General features: G+C 41.5%; 2 protein-coding genes across 4 annotated transcripts; one reads left to right on the plus strand and one right to left on the minus strand.

The window, feature by feature from the left end:
- Positions 1–179: 179 nt before the first annotated feature.
- Positions 180–11,457, minus strand: si:ch211-13f8.1 (uncharacterized). Of its 2 annotated transcripts, none has more exons than XM_056390639.1 (10): positions 10,705–11,457; positions 8,920–10,148; positions 7,113–7,185; positions 5,873–6,025; positions 4,080–5,263; positions 3,329–3,479; positions 2,735–2,954; positions 2,060–2,172; positions 1,740–1,930; positions 180–1,226 (listed from the first exon to the last, which is right to left on the minus strand). In XM_056390639.1, exons 2-10 carry the CDS (start codon positions 10,112–10,114, stop codon positions 1,033–1,035), a joined length of 3,474 nt encoding a protein of 1,157 aa, XP_056246614.1. In that variant the 5' UTR covers positions 10,115–10,148; positions 10,705–11,457; the 3' UTR covers positions 180–1,032. The 2 variants fall into 2 exon arrangements, with proteins under 2 accessions (XP_056246614.1, XP_056246613.1); XM_056390638.1 differs by having other exon boundaries at positions 3,329–3,482.
- Positions 11,458–11,731: 274 nt separating this feature from the next.
- On the plus strand, positions 11,732–27,342 carry rc3h1b (ring finger and CCCH-type domains 1b). Of its 2 annotated transcripts, none has more exons than XM_056390641.1 (20): positions 11,732–12,027; positions 13,346–13,763; positions 14,902–15,022; positions 16,349–16,588; positions 16,721–16,896; positions 17,121–17,321; positions 17,492–17,624; positions 17,834–17,952; positions 18,334–18,446; positions 18,595–18,840; positions 19,103–19,314; positions 19,433–19,842; positions 19,975–20,133; positions 20,332–20,487; positions 20,630–20,852; positions 22,074–22,167; positions 22,310–22,406; positions 22,589–22,813; positions 22,936–23,039; positions 23,157–27,342. In XM_056390641.1, exons 2-20 carry the CDS (start codon positions 13,533–13,535, stop codon positions 23,311–23,313), a joined length of 3,417 nt encoding a protein of 1,138 aa, XP_056246616.1. In that variant the 5' UTR covers positions 11,732–12,027; positions 13,346–13,532; the 3' UTR covers positions 23,314–27,342. The 2 variants fall into 2 exon arrangements, with proteins under 2 accessions (XP_056246616.1, XP_056246617.1); XM_056390642.1 differs by having other exon boundaries at positions 22,077–22,167.
- The last annotated feature ends 362 nt before the right edge of the window (positions 27,343–27,704 follow it).

Genomic DNA, 27,704 nt, shown 5'->3' on the forward strand with positions numbered 1-27,704 from the left:
GAGATGTACTGTCAATTCAAGGAAGTGACTTTATAAATTCACATGACTGGGAATCATACCCCAAGTTTAAAACATTTCAAATATGTTATGTTGCATGCATCTAATGATTTTTGTATTTGTGTGATTTTTGTGACAGACATAGTATGTGCATGATAAATGAATGCATTCAAGAATAAAACGTTTGGCAAAATAAAACATTTTTATTTAGAAGCAAACCAGTATCAATGCCATGAAGCACTAGATGATACAGCACAAGTAAAATGAAGTGACCATGCAGTGCATCAGAGAAATATGATCTACGGGGGGGGGGAAGAGATAATCCTTAGCTAGTTTGTTTAGACATCATTTTTTGAGGCAGTTTCATTACAGTGGAGGGCACCCATGTATACCAATGTATGAGATAGCCTCTTTAGTTTGAGGGCCTCATAGGCCAAAATAACATCTGTGAAACATCCTTACACATGTCAATCATATGAAATAATCAACAAGATTAATGGAAACAGAATTGTACGACATCTGGAACGTGACAAAATATAGTTTCGCTCACTAAGCATTTGGAGTGTCATATTCTGTGTGCTGTAAGGAGCAAAATAAATCACAAGAAAATAAAAGTGGAAGTTTAGGTTTATCCCTATCTGACCATATAAACCAAACTTTGTACACAGAGACAAGTTGTGCTGGGTTTGAATCAGTATTATTAGATCACAATATATTCCCTGAAATCAGTTAATAACTAACTTAGTCCTCTCTGCTACTGGCTTTGTTTGGTTTCAGATTTATTTGCTTATTTTATTGATTTGACATGGTAGTCCAAATCTCTTGCAGCGTCATATTATTGTTGAACATGGGTTTGCACTAATAGAAAGTGAACTTCTAATCCTGTTATCCCATGTAGCCATTCTGCTATGTGAGACTGCACTGACTATCTTACATCTACCTATAGGTTACAGTCCATCAGCAGTATTTGCAGTGTTGAATTATAAACCACGGCCCCAGGAGAAAAATGGCTCCGTGCCACGTCTGTTTTTCCAGTCAGCGCTGGTTCCGTCGCGCCGGCATGATCCGAAGAGAAGTGGTGCTTTCCCGGGTCATGAGCCGCGTCACCTGGTCCAGACTGAGTCCAGCCACTGGCTCTCCATTCACCTGCAGAATTTCATCGCCGATGCCCAGGAGACCTACAAAGGGCCCTTCACCACTACCATCACCCACTTTCTCCACGTATACACCTGGAAGAGGAAGACGATGCAAGGGGAAAAGAAAGAAGGGACATGAATGAAAACAAGAAGTGTGAGTAGGTAGGAAAACAGGTGGAAGCAGAGAGGGGAGATAGTGGATGCCTTTGTGTTTAGTGAACCATATACAACCGATATACACGAAACTGCAATCAGTCCAATTAATAAAACAGCTCTACCAGGATGAGAAGCAAACATAAACTGTAAGTGAATTTCTGCTAAATTGACCCAGTGTTTTGGCTTGTTTGATGATGTATCTGATTATCTTTGATTACCAATTTGACCTATAGCTTACTTTTAACAGTGAAACCAAAGCACATTTACATCATAACAATGATAAATGTTATTATTATAGAATCAACATTTCTATTCTATTTTCAGTTTACATAACATGTTATTGGAGAATAGCCTAACTGTGGCCTAAGACAATAAAGTTACCCCCAAATTTAACAAATAATTGCCAACCTAAACTTCAGATTGTAGGAAATATTGATTTCATTAAGTTACCTGTGTCTGGTCGACCTTTGCCTCTCGAAATGACAAAACCGAAAGGACCATTCGGGGGTCTGATGAGCTCCAGGAGGAGGGTCCCATCAGGGAAAGCCTGGGTGACCCGGCCCACTGGGCGCACTATTCTGGAGGCAAGAACGTCGTCATCACTCAGGGCCCTGTGGAGCTCAAGCTGAGGGCTGTCAGGGCTGTAGAAAAGAGAAATTCAGCTCTTGTCATTTCTTAAGAACCAGAACAATGTAGAATGTTGTTTAATACCACTTTCTTTTTTCTTCCTCTCTATCCATCTCTCTACTTTATTTTTGTTTGACACCTACCTGGGTGCCAGGCCGTATGGTATGTGCACCTCTCCCAGTATTGTTGAACGCTCTGTTCGTCTCTCTAAACTCTGCACTGAGGACGCTTTGCGCAGTTGGGCCAGTGGCAGCACCTAGTGGCGAATAAAAGGAACTGTAACAAATTGTGTATTTCGTATTGGCAAAATGCACCAGATAAGCTTCTGGAACTTTTAACTTTTTGGCTTTAACATCCCTTTAAAACTAACGGGGACAGAGTTTGGCACCACAAACATACATTATGCTAATAGAGGCTGTGATTGGCTGGAGCAGAAAGTTGTTTACATTTGTTTAGTATTCTCTTGCCGCTGCCAAGAGGACAACAAGGATGACGACCACAGAAAGTGGATGGAAGCCCGAATGCATTATTTGTGCTGCCAGTGTGAGGCAGGAATACTTCAAAGCCCTGGTTGGTCCACTGTGGCAAATGAGTAGTGAAAGGCACTTCAAAGCAGAACGGGAACTTTAAAGATATGTAAATAAGATGTGTTTTCCCTATGGCTTAAGTTCTTTAGGTAAAAAATAAATAAATAAAAATCACATCTATTGGATGTGGTGAAATAAAACAAAAATGAAGAGAATACAAAGACAATCACAGTGCAGCACAGTGGTCCAGAGGAAGAAATAACATGGCATGAAAAATGTACTCTTGCTCACTGTGTTCAGGGTCTGCAGTGAGGGTGTCCTCTGTATGCGGATGGTAGGCTGTGGCCTGCGTGTGGGACTTGGGGAAGCAGAGCTGGCCCGGGGGGGAGTGGGGATACTGAGCTGTTCCATGCTGCTGGAGCGGCCTCCTTTAACAAGTCTACCGACACTATTCAGACCTATGGAGGAAAAGAAGCGACGCAGGAAGAGCTTTGGCCGTCCATCCAGCTTTCTGTAAAATAAAGGTTAAAAGTATTTTTTAGTTGACGGTAATGTAGACTCAGATATCAGTAGTAAAGACACAATTACATAACAAAGTAAACCAACACAGCACAGGATGTGTAGGATGGAGATTTTTAAACAACTGTTATAATGATTGGTAATGGTTTTATCACACTGCTAATGCTTTTAATTTCCAGAAGAGGGCAGGATTGTCTTGATATTCACAGAATATTTGGAACTGTAATATCCTGGGGACTGTGGGTCAGGGTTTTAATCTCCTAACTGCTACCCCTGGCACGCTCAAGTCATTATGGGAACAGCATTGGTGGGGGCAAAGGGATTTATTGTCTAAGCTATGACAAGAGCGTTGTTATCTTGGCTTACCTGGACCCGTCAGAGTTTTCCTCCCATATGGCCTCAGCTTTCAGATGTTCTGCTCTCAGCAGCTCAGCTCTGAGGTCCTCGGCCCGAGACATAGCCAGGCCTCGCAGAGCTGGACGACACTCAGGACCAGAACCGGGGTCTGCACTTAATCCTGCTGGTAGAAAAGGATGGACTGAGTTGATGTCAAAGAATCATTCTGTTGTTTTCTGCAAGGTTTTAAATATGATGATGCAAATTCCACAGAACAGATTTAAGCTATAATGTTCTGGTTTTTGCATAAAGTTCTACATCCACTGTTCCACAATGTAATCAACCCAAATATTATGTTGTATTTATGTACAATTTTGAGGTGCATGAAAAGTAACCTAAAATGGTACTTTATACTTGCACTTTGCTACGTTTCATTGGGAAATACAGTATTTTTTAATTCTACCATTTACTGCTACTACAGTACTTTTACTGGTGATACATTTTACTAATGATATTTCAGTACTTTTAATTATAGGTAAAAATCTAAATGCAGGACTGACTTGGAACACTGTGGTATTGCCATAAAAAGCAAAGGATCTAAGGATCTACTTTTTCCACCACTGCTTCTCCAGAATATTAAATCCCCTCATAATAATTTACAGTATCAATCCATGATTCCATCCATCGAACAATACGCGTTACATATCCTCATCTCTCTACACTCTGTGCTGCAGGAACTATAGTCTATTCATAGCTTTGCTCATCCACAGTGACCACTCACCTGTTCCATCTGGTGTGGCATCCCAGAGCTCAGCAGCCGGCAGGTCTGGGGTGAGTCGGGCCGGGGAGTACCTCAAAGTGGAGGGCCTGATACAGGGCACTGGGCTGATTGTTGAGGATGTCCCTTGGGTTAAAGACACTGGGGACTCCCTTCTTGCTTCTGGAGAGTCCAGGAGGGCTAAATGCTGAGACCCGCCCTCTCCTCCCTGATTCGAGGTCATCTGGAACTGAACTGTGGACTGACCGGCAGCAGAGCGATTCCTTGAGCTTGACTTTAGGGCTGACTTTATTGGAAGCGATGGGGTTGGTGATTCCCTGAGTCCACCAGATGCCTCCAGCAAACATGGTTCGAGATCAATGGGGCTGCCGGGTGCAAATGAAACAGCTCTGCTCAAGTTGACCCTGTTCCTTGGATTTGAGTTACGCCGCTGAGCCCATGATGGACCATAAGGGCCATGACCAGACTCAAGCCGACTTTCTCCTTTCCTGCTCCTTCTCCTTAGTTTTCCAAACCCTGATGACTTCCAACCTGTGCTACTCTCTTTATTTTCCCCCAGCACATAAGCTCCAGCAAAGGTGACAGTTAGAGGAGCTTTAGGACGAGTACTCACCTCCGGCTTGTTTGGAGGCACCCAGCGGGGAACCAGTTTTCCCCGTGGGTCCTCTGGGTTGCCAGGCTGCTGTGGTTCAGTGTTCTGTGCATCTGACTGTGATAAGACCAGCTGAGGTTCCCTGACTACAGAGCCACATGCCTCACATTTCTTCACCAGCACTATTATCTCTTTAATCACTGTGGTGGTTTCACCACTGACAGCTTCTTGCTTCTGTGAGGGAGGCGTAGAGACACTTCTGTGGCTTCTGCTCCTCTCTGAACCACTGCTGCTAGAATCTGTATTACTGTTACTGTTACTATTACTTTTGGACTTAGGGACCCCGGGCCTGCCACGCTGCCTGACCCTATCCAAGTACCGAGACTCTGCTTCTTTCTCTGATTCGTCCTCAAAGCGCACCCGTGTGGGTGAACAACCGTACCGTCTCGATCGTCCACCTTGGTCACAAGGGGAAGTGTCTCTTGGAGTTGGGACGAGGAGGGGACCAGATACAGTTTGAGCTGTAAGATCTTCTTTGGTTTGAGTGGCTTTCTGCTCTGGCGTTTGTCTGGGAGATTCAATTTGCTGCTTCTTCCTGCAAGAAATAACAGAGAGGTGTGTATTAAAAACATTTTAAAGCAACAAATGTTTTGTCTGTAAGAGAGTTTAACTCAACTCGTAGACTAATAGCTTATGGAAATGGGGCAAAATAAAAGCAGTGAACATCAGATTAAAATTTAAACTCAGTCCTCTATCAGAAACAGATTGGGTTGATTGAAGACTCCCTTCAGTACCCATTTTCAAAATAATAGGTGATAAGATAAACATATGATACGCTAAACTGCAATAAGATAAACTGTACATAGTGGTGACATGTATGTCTCAGCCACCACAGACCACATTTGTTGTCTAGTCACAAATATAGGAGCCATTGCAAAGTAAATGCTTCCTGCTGATAAAAGGGGATTTCAGGAACAAAACTGCATGACGTATACACTATTACACAAACAGAATGAAAGCTAACATCTTCACGACAATTACAAAGCACTGTCTGGTTCCAAAGCTTTAACCTATTTTCAGTTATGCAACCTTCGCTTTGCCAAAACAGGCCAAGTGCATGAGAAGGATGAACAAAGCAGTCTCGTCTAACTTGCAAAAATGCCAAAGGAGTCATCGCCCTCGCAGGCATTTGCAGCCAACTTACACAGTGGCTCTCTGATCAGAATGGGAGCGTCTGCAGGGGCGATCGCCTTTAATGTGACTGGAGCGAGCCTTGAGTCGTGCTCGCTCCAGGAGACGTTTGGCTTGCTCATGTCTTGGGCTCAGAGGAAGCTCATCACTGATTACAAGAAGTGACCTGATGATGAAGAGAAAGAGAGAGAGAGATGTTTCAGTAGAGAAATGAATCATTTAGGTGATGAAAGCAGCAGGGGAATAGATAGAGCTGAACGCATGAGAGACTAGGTTACATCGCCAGCTGTCTGAATGAAACTGAATATTTGAGGAAGTCTTCAAATGTGCAAAGCTTATTGTGTGTTGTAGTATATCCAGCAACATCATATTCCCCGGAGATTGATTTAACATAGAGTGAGTCAAGCTGCATCTTCTTAAGCTGTCTTATGTAATATCAGATAGATAGACTGGGGCGTGGCACTGGCGGTGAGCAGCAGAGAGAAACGTCATCCATCCATCTATCCTTATGCCCAGCAGCTTAGCTGCTCTGCATTGTGCTTCATCGTCTGTACTTGTCTTTATCCCCTGGCCCAGTGATAAAGATAGCATGATACACCAGCCATGTGGATTATCCTTGTAATGGACTGAGTGTGATTCATTCTCTCCTGTGTGTTAAGAGGAGAACATAGTGGTGTTTCAATAGATTACAGTTTGTCATGTCAATGTTTTATCCCAACGCTGACAAACATGATATAATTAGTAGCCTGTTTTGGTATTTTACGCAGCGGTTTCATTCTGCAGATTATAACGATGATGATCATAATGCACTCTGTAATAATAATGCCCTTTAAAGTATCCACACCATTACTGAAGATAAACTGAAAAGATGTGGATCAGCTGAATAATATAAGAAATTAGCCAAATTCTATGCTGAAAAATGTAATTTTTTTTTGTTGCTGGATTGCACAACACATTTATTTATCTATTTCTTTATTTTGTTTCACTGACTTAAAATATGACGCCTTAAAGTGTGATGTGTAGTTTTTGTCTTGAAAATGATTAAACCCTGCTGTCACTGTGTTTGTTTTGATTGTGCATGAGGCAGCTTGTTTTGCACTCTAGCTGCTTCGATCCAGGAAAAAAAAATAGACTCTAAATTCCCACAAGTGGAGCTGTAAGAGTGGAATTTATGAGGTGAGGATATAAATAGTGTATAGGAGTTGAATGTCACCACCCGTGCCAAGCGCATGAAGAAGCATAGCACTGCTCACCTCAAATAGGGTTCAAGTTCCTGAGCAAGAATGACTGAGTCTGAGCTGTCCAAAACCCCATGGGCACCTGCGACTGGCACAAAACAGAGAGGAAAAGAACAAATCTTAGCAGATGTGCTGATGCAGTGGATTGGAATTAAAATGTCAGATGGTGCAATTGTGACAGCATGGATGCTAAATTTTACAATTCAACAGTGTTCAGACGTAAAAGCTTTAGAGAGTGCTGCAAGGCTTTATGTCCAACATGGAGTTGCTCCAGTCTTAGATTTCCTTTTTCTAACCTGAAGTCATTATGTGTTTGATTCTTATTTAGTGTTCAGTCCAGTTCTCTTTCAGTGTCTTAATGTTTGCCTGGTGCAGAGACTCCTGCCAAAAGAGCCATCAGCCATAATGTGACCTAGAGGGACATGTGGGGATTAAAATAACTGGCTCTTTGTATGATCATAAGGATTTTCATAAACCTTCATACCATTAGTGTCAGTGACAGTCTCATAGGTTATGCCTGAGTGATTCTTAATGTCAATCAAAAAAAAAACATAGGTTATGCAACCGCTGAGAGACAGATAACAGCAGATTTCCCAGGAGCTTTCCCACAGACACATCACCCGATCATCATGGATTTGCCATTATGTGTTGTACTGACCTTCTGTGTAGTATTGATACACACACACACACTGACTGAGTCAGCAGACGTATACAATATAACATACAAATCATGGGAAAATACATAATCTGTCACCCTAGATGCACACAAAGACGTCTATTAGCACACAGAGATACAAAAGCAGGGACACTTCCCCCACTGCTCTGACTGCTAATAATAGCAGCACCCCCATGCACATCTGCACATCTGACATCTGCTCAACACTGGGAATCAGCCAGGTTACATACTGCATTTCTATACACCATCATGGTAGACAAAGGCCTGCACACAGTACTCTGAATGGCTGCAACAGCTGGAGAGCATTCCAACCAGACAATGTGGACAAAACGTTCACTTTTTCTTTTAAAAGCTTTACAAAGTTGTTGGGGAAAGTATGCAACTGCCAAAGCACTACTCTGACTTTTGTCTCTACCCAAAACGCCAACACACCACATGAGCTTTTAAAATGTTCAAAATACGGCAGTTGCACAAGTTGCAAAGAAAAATCAAACAACTATATGACTGAGTCAATTATTAACAAAGTTTTCATTCAACTTGCATGGTGAACTGTTGTCTAATCAGCATATTCAAGGGGCTTCTACTTGTTTGTTATTTTTGGTTAGTTTTTCTGACACACAACTAAAACCATAGATATAAGAGAGTAGAGTCCAGCCAAGTTAGGATTTTCATTTCATGATCAGAGGCTTTACAACACTTTATCAGATGACTATATATTACAGTCCATTCATCAACAAAGTAAAAACTGGAGGAGCACTCAGAGAGCTCAGACCTCTGTCAAACAACCTCTGTCAAAAGAAAACACACGCCAGACTTCAGAGAAAAATGTCAAATTCAAAGTAAACAATCAAGAATTCCCAAAATTTAATGGGCTTTTCTGTGGCCTATGCCGCATACCTTCACCAAGTTCAGTGCAAATCGGTTCAGCACTTTTTCGCATAATCCTGCTGACAAACAAACAAGCAGACACAGGTGAAAACGTAACCTCTTTGGCGGAGGTAATAAAACCAATTCGAGGTGAATCAAGATTAGGGTCAAGCCAGTTACTTGGTTCTAAGCTGATCTCTCAAACCTTTAAGACAAATTTTTGTCTTTTTGAAATTACATTAATTATCAAATTTATCCTCTTTCCCTTGAGAAACTTACCATTACTATCCATTTTGCATGTTGTGTCTCCATAACAGCAGGCACTTTCTCCTCCGCTCTGCTCTCTCTCCTCCCTGCAGTTTTGTCTTTCCCTTAACTTTGCATAAGCCCTCTGCTTCACCTTCAGCTTCTCATCAGCTGAGGGCGCCCCACTTTGTGAAGACACGCTCTCCCAGCTGTCTGAACTGCACAGTCCTTTGGCAGGGTCATCAGCATCTGTCTCTTTCTCCTCACACCTGTCCAGGTAGCGCTCCACACTGTCAGAGTGCTTGAATCCGGACGATGCATCGCTGTCATCCCCCACTCCTCCTACATTGCTCCTGGTGCCCGTTTCAGCTGGTTTCTTCTGAGGCTCCGCCAGTGCTTCTGTCTGAGTATAGTCCTTCAAAGGTAATGTGGAGGGTATGTTGTGAGGGCCAACACCATTTAGAAGCAGTGTTTCTGGGCGCGCCACTCTCCAAAATCCCTTGGGTGGTGCCCAGTGTCTGGTTGACGTGGTAGATGTGGAGGAAGAAGAGGATGTTGTGGGAACAGAGTGGGTGGGAGAACAGGAGAGCACAGGTAGTGGAGGAAGAGGGGATGGGTCATCCTTACTACTGCTTGAGTTGTCAGACAAAAGACTCTCTAGACTGGTCCCTTCCCTGAGCCCACAAGACTGGCCTGTCAGAAAACTGACCTGCCCTTCAATTCTTTCTGGCCTCTCTTCTTCAGTTTCCTCTTCCACCTGAAACACCTGTTCCCTTTGTGCCTCAGCTGGAGGGCTGTGGATCTCCAACCTGACTTGAACCTCTACTTCCTCCTCTTCATCACTACTGCTCAAGTTCTTTGCAGCGCCTGATCGCCAGGAGAGAGCAGGCAGAGATACTGGACCCTTTCCTCTGGGTCTCTGTCTCAAAAAGACCTCAGATGAAAGCTGACCTGTGGGACTGCTCACCAGGATGTCTGCGTCCAACCTTTCTCTTTCCTTCTCTCGGTCTCTCCCTCTTGTCCTTCTCTGTGTTAGTGTTTTCACCTTGGTCTGCAGTGCGTGCACAGCTGAACTCTGAGGAGGAGGAAGTTGGGTGCTCAATGAAGGTGCAGGGAAAACAGGCTGAGGGACAGGGCCAGTGATGAGCCCCCAATTAATGGGAAGCCCAGTGGGTACGGGGGAAGTGGATTTTGCTTGGACATTATCAACCACCTTCTCTTCCTCCATTGGCTGGACATGCACAAAGAAATCCAGACAGATCCTACAGATAAAAAAACACAAGTTTTCTTTATATACATGTAGATAAAACCATGTCTCTTTCATCTGTTGTACATCTCTGTTACCGGCTACTTTCTATCTGATCTGCCAAGTGAAGAGATATGTAATGTGGATTCAGTCACGTTGCCTTATCCACTGATTACTTCGCAGTGCACAGGATAATCCTTTAGAATGAGAATAAGCAACTGCTGCCTGCAACTGAGCCCCTACTCCAATAAACAATATTATATGTTTTTTTTGTCAAGAAAAATCAACAATATCCAATTAAACAAAACTTTCTCTATAAATCAGTCACATATTCAACAAACATGCACAGAAAAAAAATGAATGATTAACTATTCAACCTTAAGAAATTGAGATATTTTAAAATTCTGAGCCATATAGCCTACTGTAGATATAGGCTACACAGCATCCTGCTAAAAACCATTTAACAAATATAATCAACATTATGAACAAGGTAGCCTAAGCCTCACAGCACATTACACTTAGAATAATATTAAGTTATACAAATAGATTAATATACACAATGAATAGTGTACCTGGACAGGATAGGCTATTTAGTGAAGATGGTGTCCTTTAAAATAGAATTCCAACGCTGACCACCATGAGAAAGTTGCCATTTAAATTCTAGTGCCACTGCATAAATTCAAGTTACCATCCTCACTAAAACATGCGCCAAACGTGCTGAAATCGCAACGCGCAGCCTCAGGTCGGTTGGCATCATAAGCGAAAAGACGGAACAACTTTCCCCTCCGGATGACAAAAAGGGAAACCAAGTAAGATTTCGCAGATATCTCCAGAGATTTCTCCAAACCCTAATGTTCTGCTTCCACTCAACTGTCTACACAGCTCCCAGCTCCCACAGAGGCAGTGTCAGGCGAGCCAGCGGTCTCTCAATCATGATTGGTCCGGTAATCCCTTCAGAAATCAGTGGGATTAGACAAAAATGGAATACAAAAATGCCTGCTTTAATTTCGTCCTTGCCTCGCGAACCCGCTGCCGAGTGAAGCTCCCTGTTGCGTAAGTACAGAGCCCACACACCGACTCCCTGCGCACAGTAATGAGCCAATGAAAAAGAGAGAAAAAATAAAAACTCAGATGTCTTAATGGGCTTCAGCCTATATGAGATATCACCAATTTCTTGCCATTCCTGAGATATTTCGATGCCCCCGGTATAAAGTTAATGATGATGTGGTGATGTGTTTTAGAGAATATATCTTGCATCGTAAAAACATCTGTCGACTAATTCTTATTTGTCAATACAGCTGACCCCTCCCTCTATCTCAATTCATCCCAGCTCTCCCTATTCTTTCTATCTCTCTATCTATATATCTATCTATTTATCTTTGTGTGTGTGTGCGTGTGTGTGCGCGCACACACACACGCGCGCGTGTGCGCTCGTGCACATTCAGCCTAATTGGAACAATGTTCTGCCTGCCAGTTGTCACAATCCCCAGATGTGATCAGACTCTGGCAGATGCTGCTCAGTTTTGTGTCGCTGTTGCTGTGCATGCGGTTCAATGTCAGTAGAGGGCGCCATTAGTGTGTGTACACACACACACACACGCACACACACACACGCACACACACACACACACACACACACACACACACACACACACACACACACACACACACACACACACACACACACACACACACACACACACACACACACACACACACACACACACACACACACACACAGATCTTTCCCAGCTAGCTGTAACCGGCTAGTCTGTTGTCGAGTTGACACCCTCCCCAAACCTCGGCAGCAGCTAAGCTGCACAGTCGACATGGCAAGAAAATATCGCAACAATTTTCTGAAAATGGATGAAAATCTTCCAAGTCTTTTGGAATGAGTGAGTAGTATCGACAATAATTATGTATTAGTCCTTATGGAAACTAACAGCAGAAGTTGCACGTTTTGTTTTAGTTAAATTAATGACGCATAGCTATGGTTAGTTTTTGCTAACACGATAGCTAGCTAACAAGCTAACTGCTGCCACAGGGAGGAGTACGGTTTCTTCGCTAGCTTGTTAGCCTTATGTGCTCAGTCCAACAAGGAGAGTATTTGTCCTAGCTGCCGCTCAAGGTGCGACGAGAACACCGTATCAATATGATTAAGAACATTTAATCGACATAGCGGTGACATTATTGTGTCCGGGAAAAATAAATACATTTCCAAGGCAGTTGGGTTGCTTGGTAGTTTCGGATGGTAGCGTTACATAATCTCGCTGTTGCAAGTCAAATGGCTCCGCTTTCCAGTGTCACTGTGGTTCGTCTCAAGCTATCGTTTCCTTGACCATTAAACGAGATGGGAACTAATGTTCTTGGCTGCGTAATAGCTTCACAACCATAGCTACATTCAGAGTAACGACGATCTCATGACCAACCAAAGATAGGTTTTAGATTAGTTAGCAATGGGTTTTTTTGATCAAATGACGTTTGCTCGTTAGCCTGCCTAGCAAACTAGCCACCCATAGCTTAGCTTGCTAAAAGTAAGCTAACATTATCTACAATTAGCTAGCAAAGCTCATGTCAGTTAAATCATTAATGGGTGTATAACCAAACGTCAAGATGATTACATCGGCGTAAGAAAATTCATTTACGCAAATAGAAGTAATCTTTTACGTGTTTAGCTTAATGGTAGAACAATGTTACCGAACTCTATTAGCAAACGTTAGCTTCATAACAAGTTAGCGCAGAGGGACTTGGTTGTTAGCCTCTTCAGGACCCTTTGTCCACAGTCATACTGTTAACCAGCTCTTCTAAGTAGGCCAGACAGCAGTTGTTTTGGTTCTTTTCCCGTCGCTCGTTTCATCTGTATTTTCGAAATATGTGCTGTGTCACATCTGGTTTCTTTTTCATTTGTTTTGTGTTACGGCTGAACAACGCATACTAGCGAGTAGTCAAAGCCAAATCAACTTACAATTAGAAATGTTTTGTTTTTTCCAGTATCAGCAGTTAGACGATAAACCTACTTAGCCATCCTACTGCCTTTAATGCATTCCGCAGCTACAAATGCACTCATACACAACACAACCACGTTTTGTTAGTGCACTTAGATACTGCTGAAATATAAGATAAAGAGGTATATAAAGGTACACTTTGTGTTGTATGCAAATTGGAAAATGTGGATTGCATAAATTTAATTAACATTGTCTTTCTCTTTTGCAGTATTCATCACGCGATGTGATCCAAAATCCACAATGTGTGAGGACATTTAAGAACGATTGAGTTCGGAAGAAAAAAAATCTTGATTCCAGTGGAATCTTCCATATATATATATTATTATTATTATATTTTTTTTCTCTGTGTAAAAGTTACATATATTTACACACACTCATCCCATCAACATATAACCATGCCAGTGCAAGCACCACAATGGACAGAGTTCCTGCTGTGCCCAATCTGCACACAGACATTTGAGGAGACTGTTCGCAGGCCCATCAGTTTGGGCTGTGGACACACTGTCTGCAAGATGTGCCTGAACAAGTTGCACCGTAAGGCCTGTCCCTTTGACCAGACAGCCATCAGCACAGACATTGAGCAGCTACCCGTCAACACAGCCCTGTTGCAGCTGGTAGGAGGCCAGGTAAGACGTGTGTCTTTGTGTATTTGTACACATGCTTGGCAATTTAGGACAGAGATCTAATGGTTAAGGATAACAGCTTAGTAATGTGTTTTGTGTTTGATTAGTGGAAATTTTACGATACCATTCCTATCTTGACAATTTGACGTTTTCTGTAAAAACTGTTTATGGACTGCATTAGAGCGTTGCACACGGGCTATTACATGATTTGCACATAGCTTGGAGATTCCTTTTATGAGTCACACTCCAGTCATTGAGCAATAACTTTAATTCTGTTGGTTTACTGAGTGCAATCAGTAACGCTATATCTCTCTGAGTCAGTGTTTGACCAACAGGGTGAGGCGCAGTTAATGGTTTTTTGGCATTGTTGGCCAAGTTTCCAGGTATATACCGCATAATAAATAACGTTAGTGTATCAACCATGACTCTGTTGTGTGTCTGATATAGTCTTGATTCTGAAGTATTGTCTTTTAGCAGACTGCCTTGCATATCTGTGCTCATACAGGTTAGTAATGTACAATGTCCAATCAAATTAGTATGCCCCGATATAAATGGAAGTTGTTATGGTTGTACCAGTGTTAGGAGCACTGTTTCCTGTCTGTATTGAATCAAAAGGACTTTAGTAAATATGGTTATTTTGATAGGTTGGATGTCTATTGGTTATTGAAATTTAAGTGTTCCGACTACTAAGTGTGATACAGCATCATGTGAAATTATTTTTTGCAGTGCCATGGCTCAATTCTGAATGCTGTTTATTAGAATTGTCAACCAGGATAGGTGCAGTTCATAAAGCCATGAGAAATTTTTTTTGCTCCGAGTGTAGTGTAAGCATGGCCCTGGCAAAATAAATTAATTAGTGGAACGTACTCTAGAATTTGTCACAGAAACATCACCAAACAGTTCTCTTATAAGAAAATAATGGAGTTCTAAAGAAAGAGCTTATGACGATATTCTGCAGTTGTGTGGCATGTTTCTTTGAAAGAATAGTATAAATGAAAAGATAATGAAAATAAAATAAGGTGTGTTCCACTACACATACTAAAACATTGTTAAGATATAATTGTAAAAAAAAAAAAAAAAAAAGCTTTCAGCTATTGCCATGGGTTGTCCTAATTCTTTCCCCCACTGTGTTGTGCTGCAGGTTCCCAAGGCTCAACCAGTTGCCTTGATTACCAGTCCCGAGGACTCGCAGCATTATGAGGAGGCCAGGCAGTGTGTGGAGGAGCTGGCCCTCTACCTCAAACCCCTCAGCAACACCCGAGGTACTTGATACACAAACACATGCTTGTTACCCTTATCGTTTGTTCTTTCTTTATTATGATTCATTGACACTCTTTGGTGCCTTCAAATTAGACTCTGGAGGTTGTTTTCAATATGGGAAGTTCACAAACAGTAATCTTGGTGTTCAAGTGGTTTAAGATGTGAGAACACTGTTGCTAGGTGACTGTGAATGACATGACCTTGTTCCCTTTTCAAAAATTGTGTATGAGTTTGTTTTTTCTGCATGTTAATGTTTTGCTGGGAAAAAACGAGTAGGAAACAACAGTCATGAAAAAAGTAATCAGTGATTTCCATTGGGACCAACGTTTTTAAAAACTTCAGTATATGCTATAACTCATGAACTTTGAGCTATCTGAAAATTTCCACTTACGAAGTTGTGAATATGACATCACATGTTAAATGGACTTTTCTTGTTAACATGTTTAAAAACAACACCTCTTAAATTACATGTAGAAGATATTTCAGATGATTCGGTATTTGACCTTGTCATTAGTCAGAAGCTGAATAAATACTAGTATTAGTACTGTAAAATACTATTTTATTCTGTTACTCATGTAATTTGTGACATTATAATGTGAAGGATTAAAACAGGATATTTTAATGTCTGAACAGGGATCGAAGAATCTTGTGGTTAAAGATCAAATCAGTTAGTTTGATCTGGAGTCTTGCCAGTTACTGTATCTGTTAAATATGTAGTGTCATTAAAAACACAAAAGCAGAACTTTATTATCTCACACCTAGCTTTGATTAAGGCTTGTTTTTAAAGTGGTTATAGTGACATTTTATATTTATATTGTACCGCTTTAAATACAGCTTTAAAGAGATATACCTTTTAATTGTTTTTGTTCAGACCATTTACACTATGTAAAAAGAACTATAAACATTAGATGTGCTAGTTTTAATTAAAGATTTTCTTAATCATTGACCATATTAATGATTAACAATGGAATATGATTGATTGATGGATTCCTTGATTGAAATTGTGAATGATTATTAACAATTGATTAGCCGTTAAAAGCTAGTAACAAAATGTATTATATTGTAACAATTGAAATAGGTATGTTTTAAAGCATAACTAAAACTACAAATACATTTTTTTTCTAGGTCCCTGTGATGTATCAGTTCAGTTTTATAGAGACTTAATTTTGAGGTGCTGTTGTAGTATTGCTTTATACTGACAGGGTGTCATGAATTATTCATCTTCCTTTATTCATATAAATGTGGTATACTGGTATGTAATAATACAAGGATGTGTTTCTTTGTTTATTCCCTTGATTCACCTATGGTCCTATCTAATCTCTAACCAGGCGTGGGTCTGAGCAGCACGGCCCAGAGCATACTGAGTCGACCCATGCAGAGGAAACTGGTAACTCTGGTCCACTGCCAACTGGTGGAAGAGGAAGGCCGCGTTAGAGCCATGAGAGCTGCCCGCTCTCTGGGTGAGCGAACTGTCACCGAACTCATCTTGCAGCACCAGAATCCACAGCAGCTCTCCTCCAATCTGTGGGCTGCTGTCCGTGCACGAGGATGTCAGTTTCTCGGCCCAGGTAAAATGTTTTCCCATTACCTGAAAAGTGAAACAAGCCCCAAAGCAGTCCATATGTCCTCAGTAAATGGTGGCCTTTTTGGCAATGAACTGTTCCTTGTGATTTTTATGTTTGTGTTTTTTTCTCCCCCAGCCATGCAGGAGGAAGCTCTAAAGTTGGTTCTTCTTGCTCTAGAGGATGGTTCTGCTCTTTCCAGGAAGGTGTTAGTTCTCTTTGTAGTCCAGAGGCTTGAGCCACGCTTCCCACAGGCCTCTAAAACTAGCATAGGTCATGTGGTGCAGCTCCTCTACAGGGCCTCCTGCTTCAAGGTATGTTTCTGGCTGGGAACCAGAAGAAATTACATTCATTTTCTTGATTTTTGTGAGAAATCCTGTAGGTAATTTTTTGCAAACTGTGAGCAGATTCTCGTTTTTAAAAATCATTGTTAATTCGACACCGTAATGAGTATAAAACAGAAAATGAAACTCTGTGTAGTAGAACCCAACAGAGGAAATAAAATATTCAACTAACAACTTCTTCTGTGGCGATCCAGGTGACCAAACGTGATGAAGATTCATCCCTAATGCAGCTGAAAGAGGAGTTTCGCACTTACGAGGCTCTGCGGCGCGAGCATGACTCTCAGATTGTTCAGATTGCCATGGAGGGAGGGCTGCGCATCGCACCTGACCAGTGGTCTTCTCTTTTATATGGAGATCAGTCTCACAAGTCACATATGCAGTCTATCATAGATAAGGTGAGTAAGATAAGTAAATGTTTGTTTTTGTTTGTATCCCATATTATTCCACATAGATTAATCTGCTACTGTGTATATCAAGGCATGCTCCTACATAATATACACGAAGCCTGTCAGCCATTAAATTAACAAAACATTAACTCCATCTGTCCTTTGTGCTTCTGGCATAGCTGCAGACCCCGGCATCTTTTGCTCAGAGTGTCCAGGAGCTGACGATTGCGCTGCAGAGGACCGGTGACCCAGCCAACCTCAACAGACTGCGGCCCCACCTGGAACTACTGGCCAACATTGATCCCAGTCCTGGTAAGAAACAACAGATTTTTTCCCCACCAATCACACCCTGCGTACACCCACATAGAGCCCAGCTGTATACTAGTCTTGTTCAGGTTTATGTAAGTAGCAGAATTTGAAATAATTATACCTGCGAAGTCTTTGTGTAGATCACCTTTGAGTTTGCAGGCCTGAATATTCAAACAGAATGGGGTTTTCCTCATATCTCTTTGTCTCCCCAGATGCCCCGCCTCCTACATGGGAGCAGCTTGAGAAGGGGTTGGTAGCAGTGAAGACAGTGGTGCATGGCCTGGTGGACTTCATCCAGAACCACAGCAAGAAAGGAGCTGATCCTCAACAAGTCAGTTTTTCTATTTGAACCTGAAAAGAGCTTGGAATAGGAATGCTGTTAATCCGTCCAATAGTTCCAGAGACTTGTCGAAATATGTTTTGACAGCTCATGGTGGCCCAACACCTTGATAAGACACTTGTTATTTTTTTCCTTTTTATTTTATTTTTTTTGTAACAAGTCTATCAATTCTGAGGCGTTTGCTAAACAATATTGTGCCAATTCATTTTGTCATATCAGCCTTAATTGTAATGTTTATCATCAAGAGTACTGAGTGTTAACACAGATCAGATTGCTTTTTGTCATGCCAGGCAAGTTCCATAAATTGGATTTTACCATGACAAACAAGTCGGAGTGTTCTCTATTTTATTAACACCTAATGTCTCTCTTTAGCCTCCTCAGCACAGCAAGTACAAGACATACATGTGTCGTGACATGAAGCAGAAAGGAGGCTGTCCTCGTGGAGCCAGCTGTACCTTTGCTCACTCTCAGGAAGAACTGGAGAAGTGAGTGTGACAAATATCAACATGAGGCATTATTTACATTTTTAAATTAGATATTGCAGTTGATTTAAAATTATTGTCCTTCTCTTTTTTTATCCAAAAGGACCACTGCTTCTCTTATAAACTTTATACTGTGTTTTATGCTTGTCAGGTATCGTAAAATGAACAAGCGTCTGGCAGCTCGCCTCCCTGGCCCAGGAGGGCTCATGCCAGATGAGGGCCTTCCTCTTGATGTAGCAGTGACCCGGAAGCCTTCACCCCTCCCCAATGGCAGTGTTGCACCCTCTTTGCCCCAGCTCATTGCTCGCGGCACAGACACAGTCCCATATGAACTGTTGCGTAAACCTGTCAAGATGGATGGAGGGAGTCCCAGTGCCCCGGGATCACCACCTGATGTGTAAGTAAAGTACTCTCTTCTCTCTGTATGTTAATTTAGTTAGCAGCTGAAGAACAGGCCACAGTCTGCCATCAAGTCTACAGATTTCTGTTCTGATTGACACCAGCTGATTGCAATGTATTTTGACTCTCTACTTCAATGGTTCAAGCTATTAATAAAATTACCTGGAAGATATTTTTCCGAGCAGGATTAGATACTTCCTGACACTTTTTTTTTAACTTGAAACATTTTAGTTTTGAACCTAAACTTTTTATTCCTATAGCCTGGACTCTGTACCCAAACCCGGTATGCCTCTGCCACCTCATGCCATGGCCCATCCAAGGATGCCAGCCGACCACCTCTCTGGGGTGAAGCACATGCCTGTGGTACCTAGAAGTTCTCCAGTGTACCCCCAGCCGCAGCTCCCTGAGATGTGCTATGACACTCGCCCACCACCTTCTGCTTCTCAGTATGAGCCCCCGCAGTATGCCACAGGTAAGGGTTAAGTAAACAGAATAACTCTATGTGAGACTAATGAAAATATTTTTTACTTTAATACTTATAAATCAATTACAAAAGTGATGTTAATAATATTCTGTCTTTTATTTCTCAGGGTACCCCTACCAGCAGCCACCACAGTATGTTCCTCGGGATTACATTCGTAACCCACCTCCTCCAAGTGAGTCAGGACCCCCTTACCAGGACCCCTACCCTGGCTATGGCCCTCCAGAGCGCCCGTATCAGGCTCCTCACTCTGGCCCAACCTTCTCCTACCCTCACCCTCCGCACTATGACCGAGGTCGCCATGGAACCTACACTGGCCCACCACCTCCCCCACAGCCTTACCCATCTCAGAGGGATAACCTGGTCAGAATGAGCCCTGCCCCTCTGGATGTTCCCCCGCCATCAGCAGCACAGGCTAACTCACTGTACCACCCGGAGCCCAGTGCCCGGGATAGGTACCCACCAGATGGCTACTATCCACCAGGTGCCCAGGCTCCACCCATGAGGGCTTACGTCAGGGTGAGTGAGGGTTTAGATTGATTTTCATTCAAACTCTTTGAAACTTTACCTTCTTGTGTCATCATACTAGTTACAAAACACTGAGATAACTGCCAGTAGTTGACCAGCAATTTTTCTGCGTGTGTGTCTTAGGGGCCATCATATAGTGGTCCACAGGCCAGCCTGGACTATCTGCACCGACGTCGGCAGGAGCTGTTATCCCAGCTGGAGGAAAGGAAGGTCATCTCTCCTCCACCATTCGCTGCCTCCCCCACTCTTTCTCATCCCTTCCCCAGCGACTACCCTCCAGAGGTTAGCACAGAGTGAATTTCTTTGATACTCTTTCACATTGCTCACAGGCATTAAAATGAAAGATCTGACACATGATTCAAGAAGTGTAGATGGCATGGCAGTATAATAGTAAAAGAGAAGTATTGGTTGACTGTGATTGCAAATAAGTATTAGTGACAGCTTTCTTTCTTTCTCTCTCTCAATATTTTGTGTCTGCAGTATGGTGAGGAGAACTCCAAAACCATTGTGAAATGCAGAGAGCCTGACTATGCAGGGCAATACTCTCCCTGGTCTTGTGAAACCATTGGCTCCTACATTGGCACAAAGGATGCCAAACCCAAAGATGTTATGGTTCCTGGTAGCATGGAGATGATGGTGAGTTTTCCCATGTAAACATTAGATGTGGGGAAAATGTTAGATTCTTGGATGTATTGTAATTCTGTCTAGAATTAATTTTTTCCCTCTCCATAGCATAACCTCTTCTCTCTTTACCTCTCCCTGTTCATCTGTCCGTCAGAATGTGGAGGCTAAGGGTCTGAGGGAACCATCGCTGGATGCTCCTCGGAGGGGTGCAGAAGTCAAGGACGATGACCCCATTATCCCGTTTGGCCCCCAGCCCACTGTATCACGTTTTGGTGCCATCTCCCGCACCTCAAAAACAGGCTACCAGACCACCGGCCCAGTGCAGGCTATGGCCTCCACTCCCCAGAACCCAAATTCTAAACATATGGCCATGCCAGGTAAGAAACCATGTGCACAACAACATAAAGGGTTGTTACTCGACCCTAGCCCATGCGTGTTTCATTTAGTGCAGATGGACTGTATGTTCATGTGCGGCGATGGCTATTTTTTCTGAGCTGCAGTTTATAAACACCATTGCCCATTGGCATTTATCAAACATAATAGATAGTATATTTTAATTTGCTCACATCAAACTTGGAAAGGACAGAACACACGTTTACCTGATCACTGTTCCTGCAATTCACTGTTGTTGTTGTTTTATTAGTTTTTTTTGTTCTCTTTTTGTGGCCAGGATAGTTCTGCTTCACACTGATCAAAGTTGTAAGCAAACATTGAAACCTGATTTGACATGACATTGAGGCCGGGGTGCTTGTGTAATTTGCAGAGCACATAGTGAAAAAACATGTCAGCATCAATAAAAGGAATTGATAAGTTTTGGACAATTTGGAACCGATTCTCGATTCCCATCCGTAGCCTGTGGCGACCTGACAGGTTGGGCCAAGTTCAATCGCATCAGCTAATGAATAAGCAGTGAAGATTTGACTTTTTAAGTACTACAAATTAGGATGCTTCAAACTGCTGATGACATTTCCTAATGTGTGTGTGTGTATTAAAAGAAAAATCTACACTTAGCCTATATAAAGTCACAGTCATTTAAGGAGCCTGACAGAGAAACACAAACTCTTCAGCTTACATTAACGGCATCAGGCTCAGGTCGTTGTTCGGTTACTACTCTCTCTGGCTTGGGTCTGATTCAGAAAAAAAATATGCAGCCCGTGCAGTACTCTAATCCCCATATCATTTCTGGAATTCGGCTGACTCTGAGGTATTTGTCTTGCTGCATTCCTAACTATACACTCAGGTAGAGTAGGATACTGCTAATTAGGGATGGTCAATAATTAATTTTATTCTAGATGAGCTCTCTAAAATATTAATATTGAGAGATTGATATTCTGTTTTCTCATGTCAAGTGAAATTTTATCAAAATTATTTCTGAAATGCTTGAGATTAAAACATTAAAGAAAACTAAAAAAAACCTAAATGATTAAACAAAAGTAGTTCAATTGAATCTATTGATATTGACAAATTCTCGATTAATTTTGTTAACACTGACTCCACCTACCTGTTTAACTGTGGTCATTTCACATATTTGTGGTGTTTAATCATTTCAGATTGTCATGAAAACATTTCTGACAACCATTTTACCCCCTTGCCTACAGCAGAATACACATATGGAAGCCATGGAGGATGGGGTGGAGCTTCATACCCCTCCCACCAGACTGCCGCCTCCTCTCAGGGACACTTTAGTGAGCGGTGAGGCCTCCATTCCGTTTTCCTGTCATCTTTTTAATATTCATAACATGACACTATTGATCATGCTTTTAAAAAATTACAGAAATACATGTATGAAACTTTTTTTTTCTCACAAATTTCTTACTGTATGTCACCCTCACAGCCTACCTATGGCAGCCCCAGACAGAGAACAGTTAAAAATTGAGCTGCAACAGGTCAACCAGCAGATCACCCAACAGACCCAGATGCACAGCATGGAGGTGTGTATACTCTCCAACAGGACTGAAAAGTACAGAAAATGATTGGATAAATTCTGCATTTCCAATAATGTTTAAATACTTGAATACATCAAATTCTATTTTATACTGTGTTTCTTCTGGTTATTGCCAGAAATTTTTAAATTGCACACTCATCCCCCTCACTTCCTGTTTCAATATTACAGGCTGCCAGTAACTCTTTACTGCTGCAGAGGGAAGCCAGTGCATTGGCAGGTCAGCCTGGCCAGCCCAGCCAGGGCCAGGCAGCAGCAGCAGCAGCCCAGCAGCAACAGCAGCCCAAGTGGCCAGCAGGGGGAGCAAGTGCAACAGCTGTCTCCAGTGAACAGCTAAGCCTGGAGCTCCACCAGGTGGAGAGAGAGATCGGCAAGAGGACCCGTGAGATGGCTATGGTAAGGGGGGGGGGGGGGGGCATAGTTGTTTTTTTTTGTTTTTTTAAAAAGGTTTTCTTTAAGAATCAATTCAGCCTCTCAAATAACAGAAACTAAGCATGTTTTCTCCATTTCCAAACCAGGAAAACCAAGTAGCGCACGATGTTCAGCAGTACAAGATGAAACCTGCAGAGAATGGACAACCAGAGCACAAGACTCAGCTGGAAGAAATCTCCCTGGCTCTTGGGTGAGAATACACATACTTCATATACAGTCATGTGTAAATTTCCTTAATATGGGCATATCCCAATAATTTGCCTGTGCTCGTCCCACTTCTCACTTGTGTCCTTTGTCCCCCTTTCAGCGAGGTGTCAAACGGCTCCAGCAGTCTGCAAGAAAGTGCAGTGGGCGGGTCCATGCTGTCACTGACCAATAAGACATCTGCGTTGAGCCTGTGTTCTGACCCAGGTGCCACTGGTTCAGAGATGCAGAAGAATGGCGTCGTCCATTCCTGCTCTTAGGCAGTACACACACACACAAACACACACACACACTCAAACACACACACACACACACACTCAAAATGCTCGATTGAAAAGCATGCACAGGCACACATACACCCATTCTATTTAGAAGATGAGCAGTATCTGCCGTGATATGAATTTTCTTTCTTTTTGTTCTGTGAATGAGCTTTTTTTAATGACTTTCCTTGCCTGGAAACCAGGGCATATGATAACATTTCTTGTGTGCGTTTCGTTATTTCATTTTTTTTCTTTTGTACTGGGATAATAGATTAACAAGGTTCGCAATAGATGTACCAGGAAGAGAAATGGTGGTGATGTTGACAGTTTATTTGTAGCTTCATTTAGAATGAATAGACCTATTCCATCCTTCATAAACACAAAACATAGTCAAGTATTTGAATGATTTTTCCCATATAAGATTTTTGGTTTAGTTGTCCTAGCATACATGTAAATGAACGGTTAGATACAGAGGAGCAGATCACCATCACATCACATGCGCTCTGAAGAACTTCTCTTGTTACAATCTGATGATGTGCGAAGGTATTGTAGGAAACAGCAGAGTTGTGTCGCTTGCTACTCACCCCCAGAATCGTAAAAAAAAAGTGGTTGCCCAGATCTAGATGGTCTGAGGAGGGAAAAGCAGCACAATGTTCCACCAGTATTCAGCAAATATGGAGATGCAAATTGTTTTTAGACATCACTTTTGCACCACGTGCACTTCCTCACCTGCCACGTGAAGTATGATTTTTTTTTTTTTTTTTTTATTAGTGCATTTTTATGAACTCATCATATGTCTGTTTCGTACTTGAAAGCAGTATATTCTATATTTAATTGAAGCATTCTGTTTTAAAGATTGCAACAAGTCTTTTTGATAAGGAGCTTTCCACAAGTTTTCTATAAGGGAATCTACTAGTGCTTCTCTTGGTTATGATGTGACCTGACGTGGTTTGGTTACAATGCCTTTCGCCAGTGCTCCAAAGGGCTGCATTCAGCCTTGGCCGATTATGTTGTGACATTTTTCACAGCATGCTCAAAAATAGCTGTTTTTTTTTTTTGTTTGTTTGTTTTGTGGTGACTGCACATGATCTGGCTTTTGTGAATACATCTTTCTGCTTCAGGAGTCATGAGAATGAGTGTCAGCTTGACTTTATAATGTCAGGGTAACTGAATAAGGATTTCCCTCCTCAGAGCTTCTCATCTGGCCACACAAAAGGCCTCCCCATTGGGATTATCTTGTCATTTGTTCTCCTAACTTCTATGAAGTTGCCTTCCCTTGTGTCTTTTTGTTGAATTTTGTTGAATTTTTTCATGCTTTACGTTGTTACGATTTTGGGGGGAGTGGGGTGGGGGGAGGTTGAAGCTTACAGAGTGAAGGCACCTAGTTTAATTGGATTCACGTCTTTCTCTCTGTCATGAAATGTTTGAATTTGGAGTAAAACCCAGACTTACCATTTGTACTCTCAGAAAAGTGACTGACTGTTTAGTGTTTTTAGCTAGACAGTACATTTGAAATCATGTTTACAGCTGAGGATAATAGTTGTTGGTTATTGAAGTGTAAACAGAATCTCCTTTAGATCTGATCAGTTTTATTGTAATAAGTATATTCAAGCATCTTCACTGGTGAGTAGCACAATTTTCTGTTCAATTTATCACATTTTTCTCTCTATAACTTGCTGTCATCATCACCACCATTATAGCTATTGTTGCTCTTCATCATGACAACCACTTTTCACTGAGTATTGTCCTCTTTTCAATTTTAACTATCTTGACATTGCAAATGAGGGAAACCTCAATGATCTTCGAGGCTTCAAAAAATAAATGAAATCATGTAAATTGTTTACTGCTGATGCTCAACGTGGAGCTCTTTGCCTTCTGTAAACAATTAGCATGATTGACAACAGTTTTACAGCTCTGCTGAGAGTAAGTGAGCCTTTTCGCTTGAACGGTTGAAGGATAGAGGAGACGCTCTGGGTCAAGTCGTTTTAGTTTAATGTTGAGCCTCTATTATGGTCAGACGAGGGGTACTGAGAAACTGACAGAGTTTGACAAATCCCTGATAACTGATGAGTCAATGGAATAGAGACACAAATATTTTTGTGTCTGTCATCGTCATCTGGGTTGCTTGATGGGCATCTCTTCCAATTTGTTAGCGCCTTGATAGCGGATGTTTGGGATTTTCTTTTTTCTTTTTTTTTTCAGTTTTTCCAACCACACTTCAAAGCCTCTGGTTTTTCTCGCTACATTTATTGTTTAGGTACACAGCTCACTTATACATATAAGTATGTATACATACATTAATATACTAAAGCACTATTAACGTGCCACCTCTTATTCTACTCGCTCAGCATTTATATTAAATGATCTCTACTTAGACTCAGCAAACGTTTTTTTTTCTTTTTGTTGTTGTTTGATTTGTTTTCTGTCCACTGGTTGCCAACACAGACTTTATCCTTTCCCAGACGAAGGACTTCTGTGCGCATTGATGTGTGTTCACTTAATCGTTTGTGTTCAAACAAAGATGTTCTTTATAGACTATGCTTCCAAAGAAGACAAAATTCTGTAACTTTGGAAAATTTATGGAGAAGTTTTGTGTGTGCTAGATTGTATTGTAGAAAATGTACCCTGACTTAAGTTTTTTTTCCCCTCAAAGTGTGCTGTACTGGGTGATAGTGTTGAGGTATTAGAAAAGTGTTGGGGTTTTATCCCGCCCCCCACCCCCAAGGATGTTCAGGAAGTCTCTAATGAAAGGTTGGCCTTAAATCCTCTTGCAATGCTCCTTTACCTTGTCTGCTTTTAGGAGCATGAGATGACCTCAGAAATTACTAACACTGAATTGGCATGATTTAGAGTCATATTGATGGACTCTAGCAGACCCACCCCCCTTTGGAAAATGTCATACAAACAGCAACAATTCAATAACCCAAATCTCTCAAGGTTTTCATCAAAATGTGTAATTTTATGTTTTTTCTATGGAAATGTTGTTGACCTAGCTGGGTTTGTAGTTCTTTTTTCTTTCTTTTTTTTTTGTTTGTTTCTGCAATAGTTGAGTGAATTTACTGACCTGCAAGTCTTACAGTCTTGAATGCATCATCTGACCTGATGTGTAGTCAACAGCGAGTGAGATACAAGAGTATTCGAGTGACAGTCACACACAAGTTTTGTTCCTCTTTGACAACTAGTCACACAAAATTGGCAACCCAGCTTAATTCTGCTGTTATAAATCGCAAGAAGTATAATGACTTCTGAAAAGATAAAATGCGGTTTGGCAATGAATTGGCAACATTTAATGGTGTTAATTCAATATGATGTTTCTCATTCTCTCTTCAGTGCAAGTCAACCAAAACTATCACAATGCTGATTCTACCTGATAGGTCTATGCAGGTCTGAATGAGCCTAAAATGCCTTTAGCTTAGCAGAACTGACACACAATGACTTACGGGGTGGTTTACTATATAATAAGTAGCAAAAATGTTAATTTCAATCTCCTGTGTGTTTTTGTTTCTGAGTGGAACTGCTGCCTCTAGCCCTCGTTTACATAACCAGTTAACCCCTCCACTCCCACCCTTGACCACTGAACTCTGTTACTGCTGTTTGAGGCTCACATTTTATTCCCTGACTTTCTGGGGAAATTCGCAAATGGCTTTTTTATATAATTACTCCCTTGTAAAATATCTCTTAAATTAAGGTACAGGTTTGATTTCAGCAAGAAAAAAGAAGTTTTTATATGTATATTATACTCCATTAAGGAATGTCTAGAATTATCTTCCTCCAATGTGGATGTAGCCATTATTACGCCATTTTATGACTTTGTAAGAGAATTCACTGTGTGAAAATTGGTTTGCATTTTTGTATAATACAATCTGCTTTTTTTTTTTTTGTTTGATACGAGACAGAGGTCAAACTGGAAGTTTGAAAAGAAAAAAAAAATGAAATGAACCTGTGAAATTGAGAAAACAAAATGTAACTTATGTACAACAGTGATTCTAAGCTGAGGGGGAAAGATTAAATGATATTGCTAACTCTGAATGTTTGTGTCATTGTTTTGTTGTATTGTTTTTGTATTGTATGTTTTAACAGAGTTCAAGTTAAAGAGCAAAGAACATCTTTTTTTTTTTCTGAGCTCCAGTGGTGAAGTCCTCACCTTTCTGCAATGATGTTAAGTGTGTTCAAAGTGCGGTCAGTACTTCTTGACATCATATGGAGTGTGGTTACAGGTGCAGCCGAAGAGGTAAGAGAAATACTACTTTTCTTTCTTTTCTGTCTTAAGTACACACAAGTTAGTCATTAAATAGTCACCTAACATTTACATTTCTACAGGGTTGAATCAGGACCTCTTTAACCAATTTTCATTCAAAAAAATATCAGTTTATTCTTGGCCTCAGAAACAG

Source organism: Seriola aureovittata, chromosome 12 (assembly GCF_021018895.1).
Source record: "Seriola aureovittata isolate HTS-2021-v1 ecotype China chromosome 12, ASM2101889v1, whole genome shotgun sequence".
NCBI classification, from domain to species: domain Eukaryota; kingdom Metazoa; phylum Chordata; class Actinopteri; order Carangiformes; family Carangidae; genus Seriola; species Seriola aureovittata.